At 39.9% G+C, this 15,765-nt stretch overlaps 1 protein-coding gene across 9 annotated transcripts in view; it reads right to left on the reverse strand.

Annotated features, from left to right (window-relative positions):
- Positions 1-1,606: 1,606 nt before the first annotated feature.
- Positions 1,607-15,765, reverse strand: part of ikzf2 (IKAROS family zinc finger 2) — a 288,134-nt gene continuing 273,975 nt past the window's right edge. For 7 of the 9 annotated variants that reach the window (XM_085985421.1, XM_085985424.1, XM_085985422.1 and 4 more), the window contains 3 exons: positions 11,721-11,855; positions 7,916-8,047; positions 1,607-4,227 (listed from right to left, as the gene is read on the reverse strand). In XM_085985421.1, coding sequence (XP_085841547.1) covers positions 3,497-4,227; positions 7,916-8,047; positions 11,721-11,855 — 998 coding nt within the window. In that variant the 3' untranslated portion in view covers positions 1,607-3,496. The remainder of the gene's footprint in view (positions 4,228-7,915; positions 8,048-11,720; positions 11,856-15,765) is intronic. The other 2 variants (XM_085985417.1, XM_085985423.1) reach the window with 2 other exon arrangements.

A 15,765-nucleotide genomic window follows, 5' to 3' on the forward strand; every position in this document is an offset into this window, starting at 1 on the left:
GACTCGGGGACACAGATTTAAGGTTTTGGGCAAGAGATACAGGGGCGATGTGAGGAAAAACATTTTTACGCAGCAAGTGGTGATGACCTAGAATTCGCTGCCGACGGAAGTGGTGGAAGCGGGGACACAATATTTTCAAGTGGAGACTGGATAGGCACTTGCAGGGCTACGGGGATAGAGCAGGGAATGGGACTGACTGGATTGCTCTACAGAGAGCTGGCACAGACTCAATGAGCCGAATGGCCTCCTTCTGTGCCGTATATATATTTTGCTACCTTCTGTAAGGTATCTTTCATTTTCATTTCTTTCTCTGTTTTGCTATCACTTCCAGAGTTAAGTGGTTGAGACAGAAACTATGACAACAGTCAAGATTAGTTTGGATAGGTGGATGAAAGAAAAGGTGTTGAAGAGATATGGGAACAGAGTGGATATACGTGATTATGACTATTTGCTCGTGTTAAGGGTGAATGCTGACATGGACTGATTGAGCCAAATGGCCTGTTTCCATGTTGTATCATATATATTTCTATCAGTTACAATGTTATAATGCATTTTTTCATGTGAGGTATTAATTTGGTATTTACAGGTGTATCTTAAAGGGGCAGTAACATGAAAAAGTGTCTGGGAAACCTTTTTTTGCTTTGTTTAAAGTTTTTGTCACAATAACATTTTTAATTTCATCAATTGCAAGTCATTAGAATAAAACAAAATGATGCATCTTTTCTCTACACTCAAACATAAATTGTATATCAAGATACTACATGTGTCAACCGTAGCTCAATGGTAGTAAACTTGCCTCTGAGTCAGAAGGTTGTTGGTTCAAGTCCCGCTCCAGAGACATAATTTAGGCTCCACTTCAGTGCAGTACTGAGGGAGTGCTGCCTTTTAGATAAGACATTAAACCGAGGCCCTGTCTGTACTCTCAGGAGGATGTAAAAGATCCCATGGCACTATTCGAAGAAGAGTTCTCCCCGATGTCCTGGCCAATATTTATTCCTCAACCAACATAATTAAAACAGATTATCTGGTCATTATCTAATTGCTGTTTGTGGGACCATGCTGTGCGCAAATTGGCTGCCACATTTCTCACATTACAACAGTGACTACACTTCAAAAGCACTTCATCAGCTGCAAAGCGCGTGGGATGTCCTACAGTTGCAGAAGCGCTATATTTTTTCTTATGGTTCACAAAGGTTACGAGTTACATTTTGAGAAGAGCCTCGTATCCCATTTACATTGATGGGCCTCTTTCTCTAAAGATGCAGTAGCTTCTGTTACAAATTTGCTTTGCTTACACTGCAAGGCGGGTTTAGAGACTGGCAATGCCAGAAATTGGGTGATTGTACAAAAGTTGCAAATGTAACTTTAAAGCAAGCACCTAATTCAGACCTTGTGTACGTACAGCAACTCGAAGGTTGTGTTCATAACTTCACGCTTCTGGCCACTGGAATTGATTTTTAAATGCTTGTACGACACTTTCTTTTGTGGATATAATGAATAAGAAAATTGTTAGATTCATGTATCTGTATAAAGCCTCACTAAGTTGTATCTTTCACATTAAGTTTCATAATGGTATGGAGAGTGAAACAACTGGACGCACACAGAGTTCATTCCTGAGGTTCCCTAAATTTATTTCAGTATTTGTGCACTCAGACAGTACAAACCTTACAGTAGTTTTCCCTAAAAAAATATTAACAAAGATTCTGCAACTTTTTTTTTTACAAGCCATGTTATTTAGGTCACAGTAACAGGGGTTTTCAATACAGTCTTAAGAATCAGTTAATGTATTTCAAAAACATTTTACATAAACTATTTCCTAAATTGAGAAAATACATTATACAGTCCAAGAAAAAAAAAATGAGTATTGCACTTGAAAACTGCATTCACCTGTCTAGTATAACCGGTTCAAGTTTGGAGAGTCTGTTGCGGACTCTTGTGACGCTTATACCACTGAGTGACAAGAACTTAAGAGGAAAAGTCATTCGAATTAAACTTAGGCTACAAACAGCTGCTGCCAATGCCCGACATCAGAATAAAGTAGTTTTATTTAAAATTTTTAATTAAAGCATTTTAAAAGATTTAAAACATACTATAGTTGTCGATGCTGAAACTTTCTAAATAATTGCATAAAAGTTTACAGTTTCAGTCTTCTTACAAAAGGTATGTTATAAGGAAAATGTACATCCAGAGTTTTACGCAAAAAATAACAGCATATGTTGCCACCATTAAACAAACCAAGGAAGAGGTTCCAGTTACCCGATTCCAGTAGCAAATGCACTACAAAGCTAATGTACCTTTTATTTTTCAAGCATTTTCATGTATAAAACTACACTTTAGTACAAAAATATGTAAACAGCTTATACCTAATGCTTCAGCAACAAAAAAGCCCGAGGATTTAGGACAGGGACATTTGTCCCAGATTAGAAAATGCTACATGAAACAGGAAGTGAGTCTGGTTAAGAACTGACAGTGCTTCACAATCAGTTGAATGATCACAGTTTCAGAGTTTTAATACATCCTTCCCTTGTTGCTATATGTTCAGAAATTAACAATAGTCTCCAGTACTTTATGAAAATTTCCAGTAAGTGCATAGTTTGGGTCCTAATTTTGTTCCCCTCTTCAGCAAGCAATCTAACTGTGAGAGGTAATCTTTATCCAAGGAGCAAGTGCCACGAAACAGGTTGTCAGGCATGTCATCTGATTGGCACTGTATCATTCATCTCTTGCTTGTAAGAAAATGTAATTAAGGACTCAACAGGTTAAGACTGTGATAGTCAAAAAAGGGAGCACCATTACTGGGTTAATACTGAGCCTGTGATTAAATGTGTTTTACCTCATAACTAAGTAGTGATGACCACACCTAACGATTCAGGGTTTTTTTCCTCCAAATTTACACAAGTTTGAAGACTTAAAGATGTGACATTCCTTTTCAATTATTTTGGTCAACTTTGCAAAGTCTAAAAATTAACCAACAAGTGCTTGCTTTTATTCTGGTGGGCCTTATCTTGGTTGATTTGTGTGTCTGAAACGGACAAAGATATTAACTCTGAAAGACTGCTGCACGCAAGAGAGTATTAATCTTTTACTCCTACTCCGTTAATAAGTTAAGGAAGTGCAGTACTTTGTTTAAGACATAGTTCACCCTTGACCCTACATCATTCTTTTCATCTTCACTGTAATTCTCCATATGAGTCGTTCACTAGTTTGTCACAGCTGCACCTACGCAAGGACCGAGTTGAATGATACAACATTCTGAAGATGACATGACTGACAGCTCATTTTCATAAACTAAGGGCTAATTTTAATTCCCACAATGTCATATGAGTGAAAAATCAAATTACTGCAAATGAGTGGAAGATACTCACTGCAGTATATTCTTGGTCCATGGATAGTAAAAACAAGGCAAATCTTCTGTCACCAGGCCACTTCTGCCTTTCAGTTATGTCAATGTGGGAGTCCAAATACAGTTCTTCATCACTGTCCTAGAGCTCAAGGCCTAGTGGAATGTGTGTTCTCCACGAACAATGTGCGATGAGAATTCATAGCGATCCTGGCTTCTGTAGCCACAGATGTTGCATTCAAATGGGTCTCTGAAACCATGGCAACCCATGTGAATGGTGTACATGACATGGTCTAGAAACAGCACACGACAGTGCTCACACTTGAAAGCCCTAATCTGCTCACCCTCTCCACTGAAGACCCTGTATATCTCTTTAGAAGTATGGGACAAAACCTTTGTTGGTTCCAGAGCCTTTGATTCCTCCTTTGTGTAGGCAGGACTTTGCTTGTTCCGAGGAGTTAAGGCTGGGATTCCAGGGTATTGTTGACCACTTCGATCATCATGGCTGCTTTCTGTGTCAGTAGAATCTAAACAGCTGTTACTAGGAGATATTCCTCTTTCTGCTGTCTGATCCTTTGCTCTTATAAGAGAAATGGGGCCATCCACTGTATTTTCGTGGCTTTCTGCTATTTCCCTGCTGCTTGGCCTTTCAAGCCTGCTTGGATGGTATACCTGAGGATAGACAGAATTCATAACTGGAACTGCTTCTGCCATTGTGCTGGGTTGATGCTGCATCAGAGGTCTGAGGGATTCAGCCCCAAGGTATGTAATTGCATTGTTGATGGCTTGATCCATCATGTGCGAATGCATGAACTCAGCCTCTTTCTCGTAGTTCAAGCTCATGTTAAAATTGATGTCTGGATAATTCAAACGCATGAATTTTTCACCTAGAAAAAGACATTGCAAGTAAGTGAGCTAATCCTTACATATGACACACTCAACCATTCAGTAGGTTTGTTTTTCACATATCCTATCAGAGTGCAACTTTAAAATATTCATTACTGGTTTAGCCAGAGAACAATTAGGAATTATGAAGTTCAATGTTGGGCTACACTTCTAAAATTCAAAATCACAAGCAACACCCTAACATCTCAAATGTGACTTACATGGATCATTTGGATGTAAATGGAGTAAAGATACAGACCAACCATAATTTAACTGGATGGCAGAACAGACTTGATGGTGGCATTATGATCTGTCTTTTTCCTTTTGCACAAGAAACGGATTCGGCTGGGACTTCTGCCCACCAATCCCAACCCCTCATGATGTATGTCATGATGGGCTCCACTATCCTCAATAATGTTGGAGCCCAGCATGTGAGTGAAAAAGACAAAGCTGAAGCGTTTGCAACCATCTTCAGCCAGAAGTGCCGAGTGGATGATCCATATTGGCCTCCTCCTGAGGTCCCCACCACCACAGAAGCCAGTCTTCAGCCAACTCCATTCACTCCACGTGATATCAAGAAATGGCTGAGCACACTGGATACAGCTAAGGTTGTGGGCCCCAACAACATCCCGGCTGTCGTGCTGAAGACTTGTGCTCCAGAACTAGCCGCGCCTCTGGCCAAGCTGTTCCAGTACAGCTATAATGCTGGCATCTATCAGACAATGTGGAAAACTGCCCAGGTATGTCCTGTCCACACAAAGCAGGACAAATCTAATCTGGCCAATTATCGCCCCATCAGTCTACTCAATCATCAGCAAAGTGATGGAAGGTGTCGTCGACAGTGCTATTAAGCAACACTTACTCACCAATAACCTGCTCACTGATGCCCAGTTTGGGTTCCGCCAGGACCACTCGGCTCCAGACCTCATTACAGCCTTTGTCCAAATATGGACAAAAAAGCTGAATTCCAGAGGTGAGGTGAGAGTGACTGCCCTTGACATCAAGGCAGCATTTGACCGAGTATGGCATCAAAGGGCCCTAGTAAAACTGAAGTCAATGGGAATCAGGGGGAAAACTCTCCACTGGCTGGAGCCATACCTAGCACAAAGGAATATGGTTGTGGTGGTTGGAGGTCAATCATCACAGCCCCAGGACATCGCTGCAGGAGTTCCTCAGGGCAGTGTCCTAGGCCCAACCATCTTCAGCTGCTTCATCAATGACCTTCCCTCCATCATAAGGACGGTCTGTGATAGGGTGGAAGGCAGGAGTGAAGAAGCGGAGAGCCCTCAGGCCGTCCTCTGCCTCTTACAGGGTTCCAATGAAGCTCAACATAAGCTCGATGAACAGCACTTTCTATTAGGCACTTTACAGCCTTCTGGACTCAACATTGAGTTCAACAATTTCAGATCATAACCTCCACTCCTATTTTTTCAGGCAGCAGGTGTTGATGATTCTGTCATTCCCCATTTGCAACATTTAACTACTCCTGCCTTTCACCCTATCACAGACCGTCCCTTTTGTTCTTTCCTCCTCTCCCCCTTTTCCCTGCCTCTGCACCTGCTTAAAACCTGTTACATCTCTAACTTTTTCCAGTTCTGACGAAGGGTCACAGACCTGAAACGTTAATTCTGTTTCTCTCTCCATGGATGCTGCCTGACCTGCTGAGTGTTTCCAGCATTTTCTGTTGTTTCAGATTTCCAGCATCTGCAGTATTTTGCTATTGTCTTAAGAAAGTGAATCCTTTTTACTCTTCTACTGCCTACTGTCCTAACATCTGCACTTTCCAAAGTTATGGAAATCTATGGTTAATTCTCAAATTATCCATCACCTTGAGAGATCTGATTAAATCCATGATCACCAGTAAGACTTCCTGAATGACTATTCCACTGGTGAACACCTTTATTACTCATCTGTCATTGGCTCATAAATCTCCAAAGCCTCTGACATAGTCTGGCACCATGCTCTTCAAAACAAATTCCCATCATATAGTCTCCCACAAAACTTATGTCCGTGGCTATCTAGTTTCCTCTCAAATGACTCTATTTCAGTTCAAGTTGATGGCTCACCCTGTGACTGTTTCCCCAGAGGTCTATTCTCTCTCTTGTTCTGTTTCTCCTTCACAACAATATAGTTACCATATCAACTCTTCCATTCTATATGCATCAACTTTCTTCAGATCACATACCCTCAATTTTCACAAAGTCCTCTCACAGTATGATGCATAAATCACTGCACCATAATCTCCTCCATTTTCTTCAATGGAAAAATGGAAGCCTTGTTCTTTTCAATGCTTCAAAGGCACGGGGGCCTAAATTCATTAGCGCCCAAAACCGGGCATGATTCGTGCAGCGTGCAGCTAAGGTGTGCCAGAACAGAGAAGCCCCATGATGGTCCTAAATTGGTCCCTGGGCTTTATTGTCATAATTCCAGCAAGCTGCAGTCACCAGTCGGATACCCTGATGCAGATGGCCAGTCTGCAGGGCCTGACCAATTCGTCCATAGGCGAGTCTGGGGAGGAGGTGATCGGAGGGGGTGAGCTATGTAGGCTAGCACTGTTGTGTACACAAGGCTACATAAACAGCAAATGAGATAAGTGACCAATTAATTTGTGGTGTTGCTTAAGAGATGAATATTGGACAAGAAACCAGGAGAACTCCCTGCTCTTCTTCAAATTGTGCCATTGGATTTTTTATGTCAACATGAACATTCTGATGGGGCCTCAGTTTAACTTCTCACCTGAAAGACAGCACCTTCGACAATGCAACACTCCCTCAATACTGCACTGAAGTGTCAGCCTACATAATGTGGTCCAGTCCTGAAATGCTGCTTGAACCCACAACTTTCCAACTCAGAGGCAAGAGTGCGATCAGTCAGCCAGAATGATAGAATAAAAAGCTTAATTGTTTTAGTGAGGGAATGTTGCACATTGAAATTTCTAGATTACTAACTGGCTTTCTTTCTGTTTCTTTTATAAGATTATTTTGCATTTGCAATAGAGTGTATTGTGTAAGAGATGGCCACATGCTATTTGCAAGACATACATATCCAAGGCACATATATATGAGTGTGTGTGTATATGTGCGAACATGTGTTGTATCAGGTGTGCATCCATCATACTTTAGATGTCACATTTCAGCTGAAAAAACTTAATTTTAAAAGAGACAGAAAGCCAGTCAATTGCTGCTTGTTTTTCTGACTTTGTTAACCTGGCCTCTCTCCAGGGGTAGGACTGGGAAATTTACAAACCTTGGTCAATCTACAAAAACTTCCCTCAGCATTGAGCCTCTAACTGACCTTAAGGGATGCCCAGTTAAACTACTTCCCCACAGGTAGTGTCTGAACAGTGGCTTTAAGGATACAGGCCAAGTTAGCAACCAAACATCACAACCGTGCTCCAAATCCCAGATTACCTGCCAGTAAAACCATGGCAGATCTGCTAGTTTATTTTACATAATAGTGAAGAATGCCAATTACATGAATAAAGTGCTAATATTTGTTCAAATACTTGCATTCAGCAAACAATACAGTCCAAACAATTAGCAAGTTGGGACAAGACAGATTTATTCTTTATTCCCTTCTCAAATTCCCTTTCACGTGTCCTTCTTTTGGAATGTGGTTAACTTAAAAAAAAATAGCTGGTTATTAACAATAATGTAATACCCATTAACAAAGAAAGATGGCAAACCTCACCAACAAATTTTTGAGGCGTTGAGCTTTTACGCTTTCCCACATTGCTTGCCAGCCTTTCTATGATTGCTGGTCTCTCAAACGGCATAAGAGGAATGTGGTCTACCACTGGATCCTGCTCCTTATACTCATCTGCTGCAGAGAACAGAGAACATTCAAATGTGAACACATCATTCCACAGGACTTCTCATTTTCAAATATCACTTTTACACCATAACATATTCTGTTAAAATTAACATACTGTATAAGGTACAGAATATTTTAGAAACCCAGGGATAAGTTTATCAGGTAATAAAGTGTTCTTACAAAAGATTTCACTTCTAGTATATGAGCTGTATTTGAAATGAACAGAGAGACTCAAATTCCAGAAGCATTGAAAATGTAACTTTTCAATGACACAATGTTTTAATTATAAATGTGTGTTCTTTGAAACATTACAAAGAGTAAAAATTGTGTTTTCTGCTTGGCTGTATTGAAGCTTGACAGAAATTCTACATGTAAACTAAGATTTGGAAATTTAGGGCAACACCAAATGATTAATTATGCCCCCTCACCATATAAAATTAAAATATATTATTACTGGAAAAGTCAATGAAACTTAGTTGGCTGAAATTTAATTTTCTGTCAGACATGCCCACAATTTTTGCAGATTTAACTGTAATTGTACTCTACATTGTATCTGACAAAGCATAAGAATCAACTATTGCTGCCTCCTTAAGACAGCCAAAACTTTTATATTTTACTTTCTGCTTACTTCATTATATTTCTCAGATGAATATATATTTTAATCACTGATTGGAAAAAAAAATCAATGCTCTAAGTCTAAATTAGTAAAGGACACTGTTGGCCCCAAACAATTAAACATTGGCAGAATCATTGGCAGAATCAATGTGGTAATCATGTAAAATTTCATTTCAGCAAAAATAAATTGACACATAATGCTATCTTGTATATGAGCTTGGCATCTATGTGTTTTAATAATTGGTGTTACTTTGTGCAAATGAAACATTATGATAAGGATTGGAAAATAAAGAAAATAAATGAATTGTGCATCAAAGAGGGAAGAAAAAAATCAGAGTACAGAACTGATCCTTAATCATCAGATTTGGAAACAACTGCAAATTGGAAAGTGTAATACTCTACTGCTAATTATTTCCTTAAGGGTCATTTGGCGCTGGTATCACAGCAGTTCATTTTTATTAGATACAATTATTATATTTACAGACTTGGATTTTTCTTTTTGCTTCCCAGTGCAGGGAGACCTAAAATGGTTTGATATTAGCTATAGAAGTGTTTTACTTGTTGCTTTAAAAAAAAGTGTGAGAACCTTATAATGGTAGAGAGGTCCCAGTTGCTTTATGGCTTAAAAAAGGTAGTGTGTAAAAAAAGTAGGAAATAACACCAGTGTTGATGCAGGAAGGGAGTCCTTCTGTGAGAGTTAAGGGTACATAAACCATGCGTGATTACATATGGAAGTGAATTAGGTCTTTTACTGTGAGGGGAGAACGTAAATCATTTAATGGGTTCACTTATACCTGCATTTGAAACACAATTAACCGAGTGGCAATTGTTTTTATTTATGTTAGTTTATCATTATCAACCGCTTTCTCACACAATATTGTGCATTTCGCCCTTTTTCTCCTATTACTGTATTAAGCTTCTCAGCCTGAAAAGTGGGCAAATGGAACTGGGGGCTCTCCCATAGCTCCAAATCCAAATGGTGCTTTGTTTGTCAGGTGGTTATGAGTCCAACTGAAGGTGAATATGGGTCAGCTGGCCTCTTCTGTAAATGTTGGGGCACTCCTCTTCGCACAGTCTGGCTGAGAAATGACAGCACTAATTTTTGTAATGGCAAGCAGCTTGGAGCGATCTATCCAAACTCAAATCGCCAACACCAGACATAAAACTTCCTCTCTGCTTTTGTAATGAATTGTTCCATTAATGTCATTATTTTTTTGCTGACTAAAGTAATAAAGAATATTTCTGACGAAAGGTTCCATTATTTCTATTAGTTGTATATCAGGGTTTTTCTGAAATATAAATATCAAAGGTTTGCAATTCTGATTGAGGCCAAACCAGTGAGGAAAATGCTAAGCACAGGCTTAGTGTCTCCTGACAGGAAGGGATGGAAAAATCTGAAGGTGTCACCTGGGCCACTGTTGTATTTCCTAGCAACTCTCTCTTTCTCGAGTGACATTTCCAGATGCAAGAGAGAAGCTTGCTTGCCCAATCCTCTTTTCCAGCAATGCAATGTGTCACAGAGAAGGAAAAAAATAAAGTGTACTAAAATAGGTGGGAGAAGGAAAATTAAAAGAAAAACTTTGGTCCAGGATCTTTACTGTGCATGGCTGAAATGGTGGTCTAAATACCAATGGCCTAGTCTCACCACTTTTCTTAGGGCAGGGCAGGGGCAGGGGGGGTGGATTTTGTGACTGAATTTATTGTGAAAATTGTGAAGTGAGGTACCTGGAGCAGTCATTGACCCTACAGTCATACTGGCACTGAAAGGCAAACAAACGTGTAACTCGGCATTGAAGTGGGTTAAAAAAAATCCCATTGGAAAATGAATCCCAAATCATCTTTTAAAAAAAACTCTCTAAATTTTAAACCTACCTCAACTATCTCTAGTCTATAATCTAACAATTTTACATAGAATTACATAGGATGTACAGCACAGAAACAGGCCATTCGGCCCAACTGGTCCATGCTGATGTTTATGCTCCACACGAGGCTCCTCCCACTTTACTTCATCTAACCCTATCGGCATATCCTTCTATTCCTTTCTCCCTCATGTACTTAACTGATTTGCTTTCTTAAAAGATTTGAAGTGCAAAGCACATGTACTGTAATAATTTTTACAATATTTGTGACTGTTTGAAATGCAAGTTATGTGAAAATACTGCATAATTAAAAAAAAGAACTTTTCAGAAGATTTGACTAAAAATGTTTAACTAAATTTAATATTGGCTAAAGAATAAAAGATGGATTGTCCCTCTCAAGTTTTCCTGGAAGCTGGCTACTAACTGTGACCTATAAACTGATTACTAATACTTTGCAAAATAAGATTCCTCAAGAAACTTAACTGGAATTGATTTAGTGAATCAGTAACTTGAAGGAAAGAAAATCCCGAAGCAGCTAATTGCTAGCTGTTTTAAAATTTCTATTAAATTTGATCATATTGTGGATTCATATTTGAATGCATTTCCTATTTTCAGGTTTTCCATTTAGTAAGTGTTACACCAATTCAAAAAAAGCATTCAGCCTGTTACTGTAAATGCAAGCTTTTGCCAGCTGGATAAAAGTTATCAATAAGAAGTCATTTTAAAAAACAGTCTTTTCCTCTGATTTTGTCTAATATTGAATTTATCTCCATTTTGGAATAACACAAACAGTAACTGTCAGTAATCAGTTACTGGAATTGAATATTTCTTTTGGAAAAAGTCTGAATAAACATTATTGCCAGAATGGAAATGGTTGGGTGAGAAAGCACTAATAGGAAACTCTGAAAAGATAATAGTCACTTTTTCACATTAATATTCAATCATAACACTACGTGTAGTAGGAAAATATAGTATGTGAAGTAACACTATGCCCACGTCAGGATGCCTCGGTTTTACTATTTCCTTTTAATAGTAGTAGTCTTGATAATAAAAACGAATTGCGTTGGCTGGCCGTTCTGAGTATTACAGAAAGCATACTTAGTAATATCTAAAACTGTATACACTATCAAGATAGAAAGATAGAGCTTCAAGGTAAAACCATTGAGGAGTCACTACAAACTGGAACTCCTTCACGTCATCCCACCCACCCTGGTGATTCATGGGCTGTGCAGCCTCCACGCCGGCATTCTGCAGGTAGTTGTGACAGCGCTCTTTATGCTCCTCCAGTGAACTGCGCTGTTTGTAGCTTCTACCACAGTAGTTGCACTTGTGAGGCTTGCCCACTGTGGAAGGAATTGTACTCAAGTTACATCATCGTTATTTATATCAATCATTTTCAATAAGCAGTAAAGGTGTTTAAAAGGAAACTGTGCACCATAAGTTTCATAAGGTGTGATTCAGCGGCAACATGTAGGTTTAACCTATAGTTATCAGCAAAGTATATACAGAAACAGTTGAGTGCTACTGACTCATCTTTTTTTGAAACCATTACATAAACACATGCAATGGGAAAGCCACCAAAATTAAATATTATTATATGTCTTTACTGAGAACTAACTTACCTGATTAACTTTGTCCATATGTCATCAGTTAACTTCTTACTATGCTGTGCTCGGGTGCGGGGGGGGGGGGGGGCGGTGGTGTTGGATGGCGGGGTGGGGGGGATGAAAAGCTACAGAACTGTCTGGTTTCATTACAGGTACAGACACAGAGTAAGGATTTCCTATTGACTGCACCACATTATTTTGCAGTAATGAACCTTTTGCAGTAATTGCAGTGTGTTCATTGTTCCTGGAACTACATGGAAGTTGGTCTAATGAAGCTTTTTCAAAAAATAGATACTTTGGAATGGTTAAAAAAATGCAGTCCTCTTCCATTTGAAAACATTTATTAATTACAGAAACAAATCATGCAAGTCTGGTTTATTGACATTTTAAATGTTTCTATTTTTTTTTAAACATAATAGCAATTACAGATAATTTTAAGGACGTTCCATTGTTTCATGAAGAACAAAAGTTTTCTTATGCATTCTCTAAACCTTTTAGTATTAAAATATGTACAACAATTTCATATTCTTTTCTCTACTAGTAAGGATGCTGATGTGTCCAGAGCTCAACACTTAGAAACATAGAAGATAGGAGCAGGAGTAGGTCATTCGGCCCCTCGAGCCTGCTCCGCCATTCAATGAGATCATGGCTGATCATCCAAATTCAGTACCCTGTCCCTGCCTTCGCCCCAAATCCCTTGATCCCTTTAGCCTTAAGAAATATATCCAACACTTTCTTGAATATATTTAATGAATTGGCCTCCACTGCCTTCTGTGGTAGAGAATTCCACAGGTTCACCACTCTCTGGGTGAAGAAATTCCTCCTCATCTCTGTCCTAAATGGCTCACCCCTTATCCTTAGACTGTGACCCCTGGTTCTGGACTCCCTGGCCATTGGGAACATCCTTCCTGCACCCAGTCTGTCCAGCCCTGTTAGAATTTTATAAGTTTCAATGAGATCCCCTCTCATTCTTTTAAACTCCAGCGAGTATAAGCCCAATCGAGCCAATCTCTCCTCATACGTCATTCCTGCCATCCCAGGTATCAGTCTGGTGAATCTTCGCTGCACTCCCTCCATGGCAAGAACATCCTTCCTCAGATAAGGCGACCAAAACTGCACACAATACTCAAGGTGTGGTCTCACCAAGGCCCTGTACAACTGCAGCAAGACATCCTTGTTCTTGTATTCGAACCCTCTCGCTACGAAGGCCAACATACCATTTGCCTTCTTAAACGCCTGCTGCACCTGCATGCTTACCTTCAGCGACTGGTGCACAAGGACACCCAGGTCTCGTTGCACTTCCCCTTCTCCCAATCTATTGCCATTCAGATAGTAATCGGCCTTCCTGTTTTTGCCACTAAAGTGGATAACCTCGCATTTATCCACATTATACTGCATCTGCCCAATCACCCAACCTGTCCAAATCATACTGGAGTTTCTTGGCATCCTCCTCACAGCACACACGCCCACCCAGCTTTGTGCCGTCTGCAAACTTGGAGATATTACATCTAGTTCCCTCGTCTAGATCATTGTGAATATATATTGTGAATAGCTGGGGTCCTAGGACCGATCCCTGCAGTACCCCACTAGTCACTGCCTGCCACTCGGAAAAAGAGCTGTTTATTCCAAATCTTTGCTTCCTGTCTGCCAACCAGTTCTTTATCCAAGTCAGTACCTTGCCCTCAATCCCATGTGCCTTAACTTTACACGCTAATCTCTTATGCAGGACCTTATCGAAAGCCTCCTGAAAGTCCAAATACACCACATCCACTGGTTCTCCCTTATCTATTCTACCAGTTACATTTCCATCCTCAAAAAATTCCAGTATAGTCAAGCATGATTTACCTTTTGTAAATCCATGTTGACTTTGTCCGATCCTGTCACTGTTTTCCAAGTGCTCTGCTATTGCATCTTTTGTGAGAAGTCACACAACACCAGGTTATAGTCCAACAGCTTTATTTGAAATCACAAGCTTTCGGAGCGCTGCTCCTTCATCAGGTGAAGTGAAGAGATGCATATAGGCACAGCATATATAGTCAGAGAACACTGCCAGATGATTACAGGTAATCTTTCTAACTGCCCTTTATCGCACCTCGGCAGAGAGATAATCACAGCAATCAAAGGTGTGGATGGTGTCCAAACAGGTCAGTCAGGAAAACATTACATCAAAGAACAATGAGGTGGGGTCACAAGGGGTCAAATGTTGCAGATGCTGGGGTCTGTATGAAAAACAAAATTCAAACAAAAAACCTATATGCATCTCTTCACTTCACCTGACGAAGGAGCAGCGCTCCGAAAGCTTGTGATTTCAAATAAAGCTGTTGGACTATAACCTGGTGTTGTGTGACTTCTCACAATTGTCCGCCCCAGTCCAACACCAGCATCTCCACATCATGATTACATCTTTTATAATGGATTCTAGCATTTTCCCCACTACCGATGTCAGGCTTACTGGTCTATAATTCCCTGTTTTCTCTTTACCACCTTTTTTGAATAGTGGGGTAACATTAGCTACCCTCCAATCCATGGGAACTGTTCCAGAGTCTATCAAATTTTGGAAGGTGACCAGCAATGCATCTACTATTTCTAGGGCCACTTCCTTAAGTACCCTAGGATGTAGATTATCAGGCCTTGGGGATCTATCGGCCTTCAATCCCGTCAATTTCCCTAACACCATTTCCCTACAAATACTGATTTATTTCAGTTCCTCCCTCTCATTAGACCCTATGTTCCCCGACATCTCTGGGAGGTTATTTGTGTCCTCCTTTGTGAAGACAGAACCAAAGTATGTATTTAATTGGTCTGCCATTCTTTGTTCCCTATTATAAATTCCCCTAATTCTGACTGCAAGGGACCTACGCTTGACTTCACAATCTTTTTCTCTTCACATATCTATAAAAGCTTTTACAGTCAGTTTTTATGTTCCCTGCAAGCTTACTCTTATACTCTATTTTCCCCCTCTTAATTAATCCCTTTGTCCTCCTTTGCTGAATTCTAAACTGTTCCCAATCCTCAGGTTTACTGCTTTTTCTGGCCAATTTATATGTCTTCTCCTTGGATCTTATGCTATCCCCAATTTCCCTTGTTAGCCACAGTTGAGTCACCTTTTTTGATTTATTTTTATGCCAAACAGGGATAAACAAATTCTGTAGTTCATTCATGCAATCTTTGAATGTTTGCCATTGCCTATCCACCGTCAACCCTTTGAGTAACATTCCCCAATCAATCCTACCGAACTCGCGCCTCATACCATCGTAGTTTCCTTTATTTAAATTCAGGACCCTAGTCTCTGAGTCAACTACTTCACTCTCCATCTTAATGAAGAATTCGATCATATTATGATCGCTCCGACCCAAGGGGCCTCGCACAACAAGATTGCTAACTAATCCTTTCTCATTACATAATACCCAGTCTAAGATGGCCTGATCTCTAGTTGGTTCCTCGACATATTGGTCCAGGAAACCATCTCGTATACACTCCAGGAATTCCTCCTCCACAGTATTGTTACTAATTTGGTTAGCCCAATCTATATGTAGATTAAAGTCACCCATGATAACTGCTGTGCCCTTATTGTACGCATCTCTAATTTCTCGTTTAATGCCATCCCGAACCTCCGCATTACTGTTTGGAGGTCTGTAAAGCACTC

This window comes from Somniosus microcephalus, chromosome 4 (assembly GCF_052327205.1).
Source record: "Somniosus microcephalus isolate GS21.2 chromosome 4, FLI_Smic_1.0, whole genome shotgun sequence".
Taxonomy (NCBI): Eukaryota; Metazoa; Chordata; class Chondrichthyes; order Squaliformes; family Somniosidae; genus Somniosus; species Somniosus microcephalus.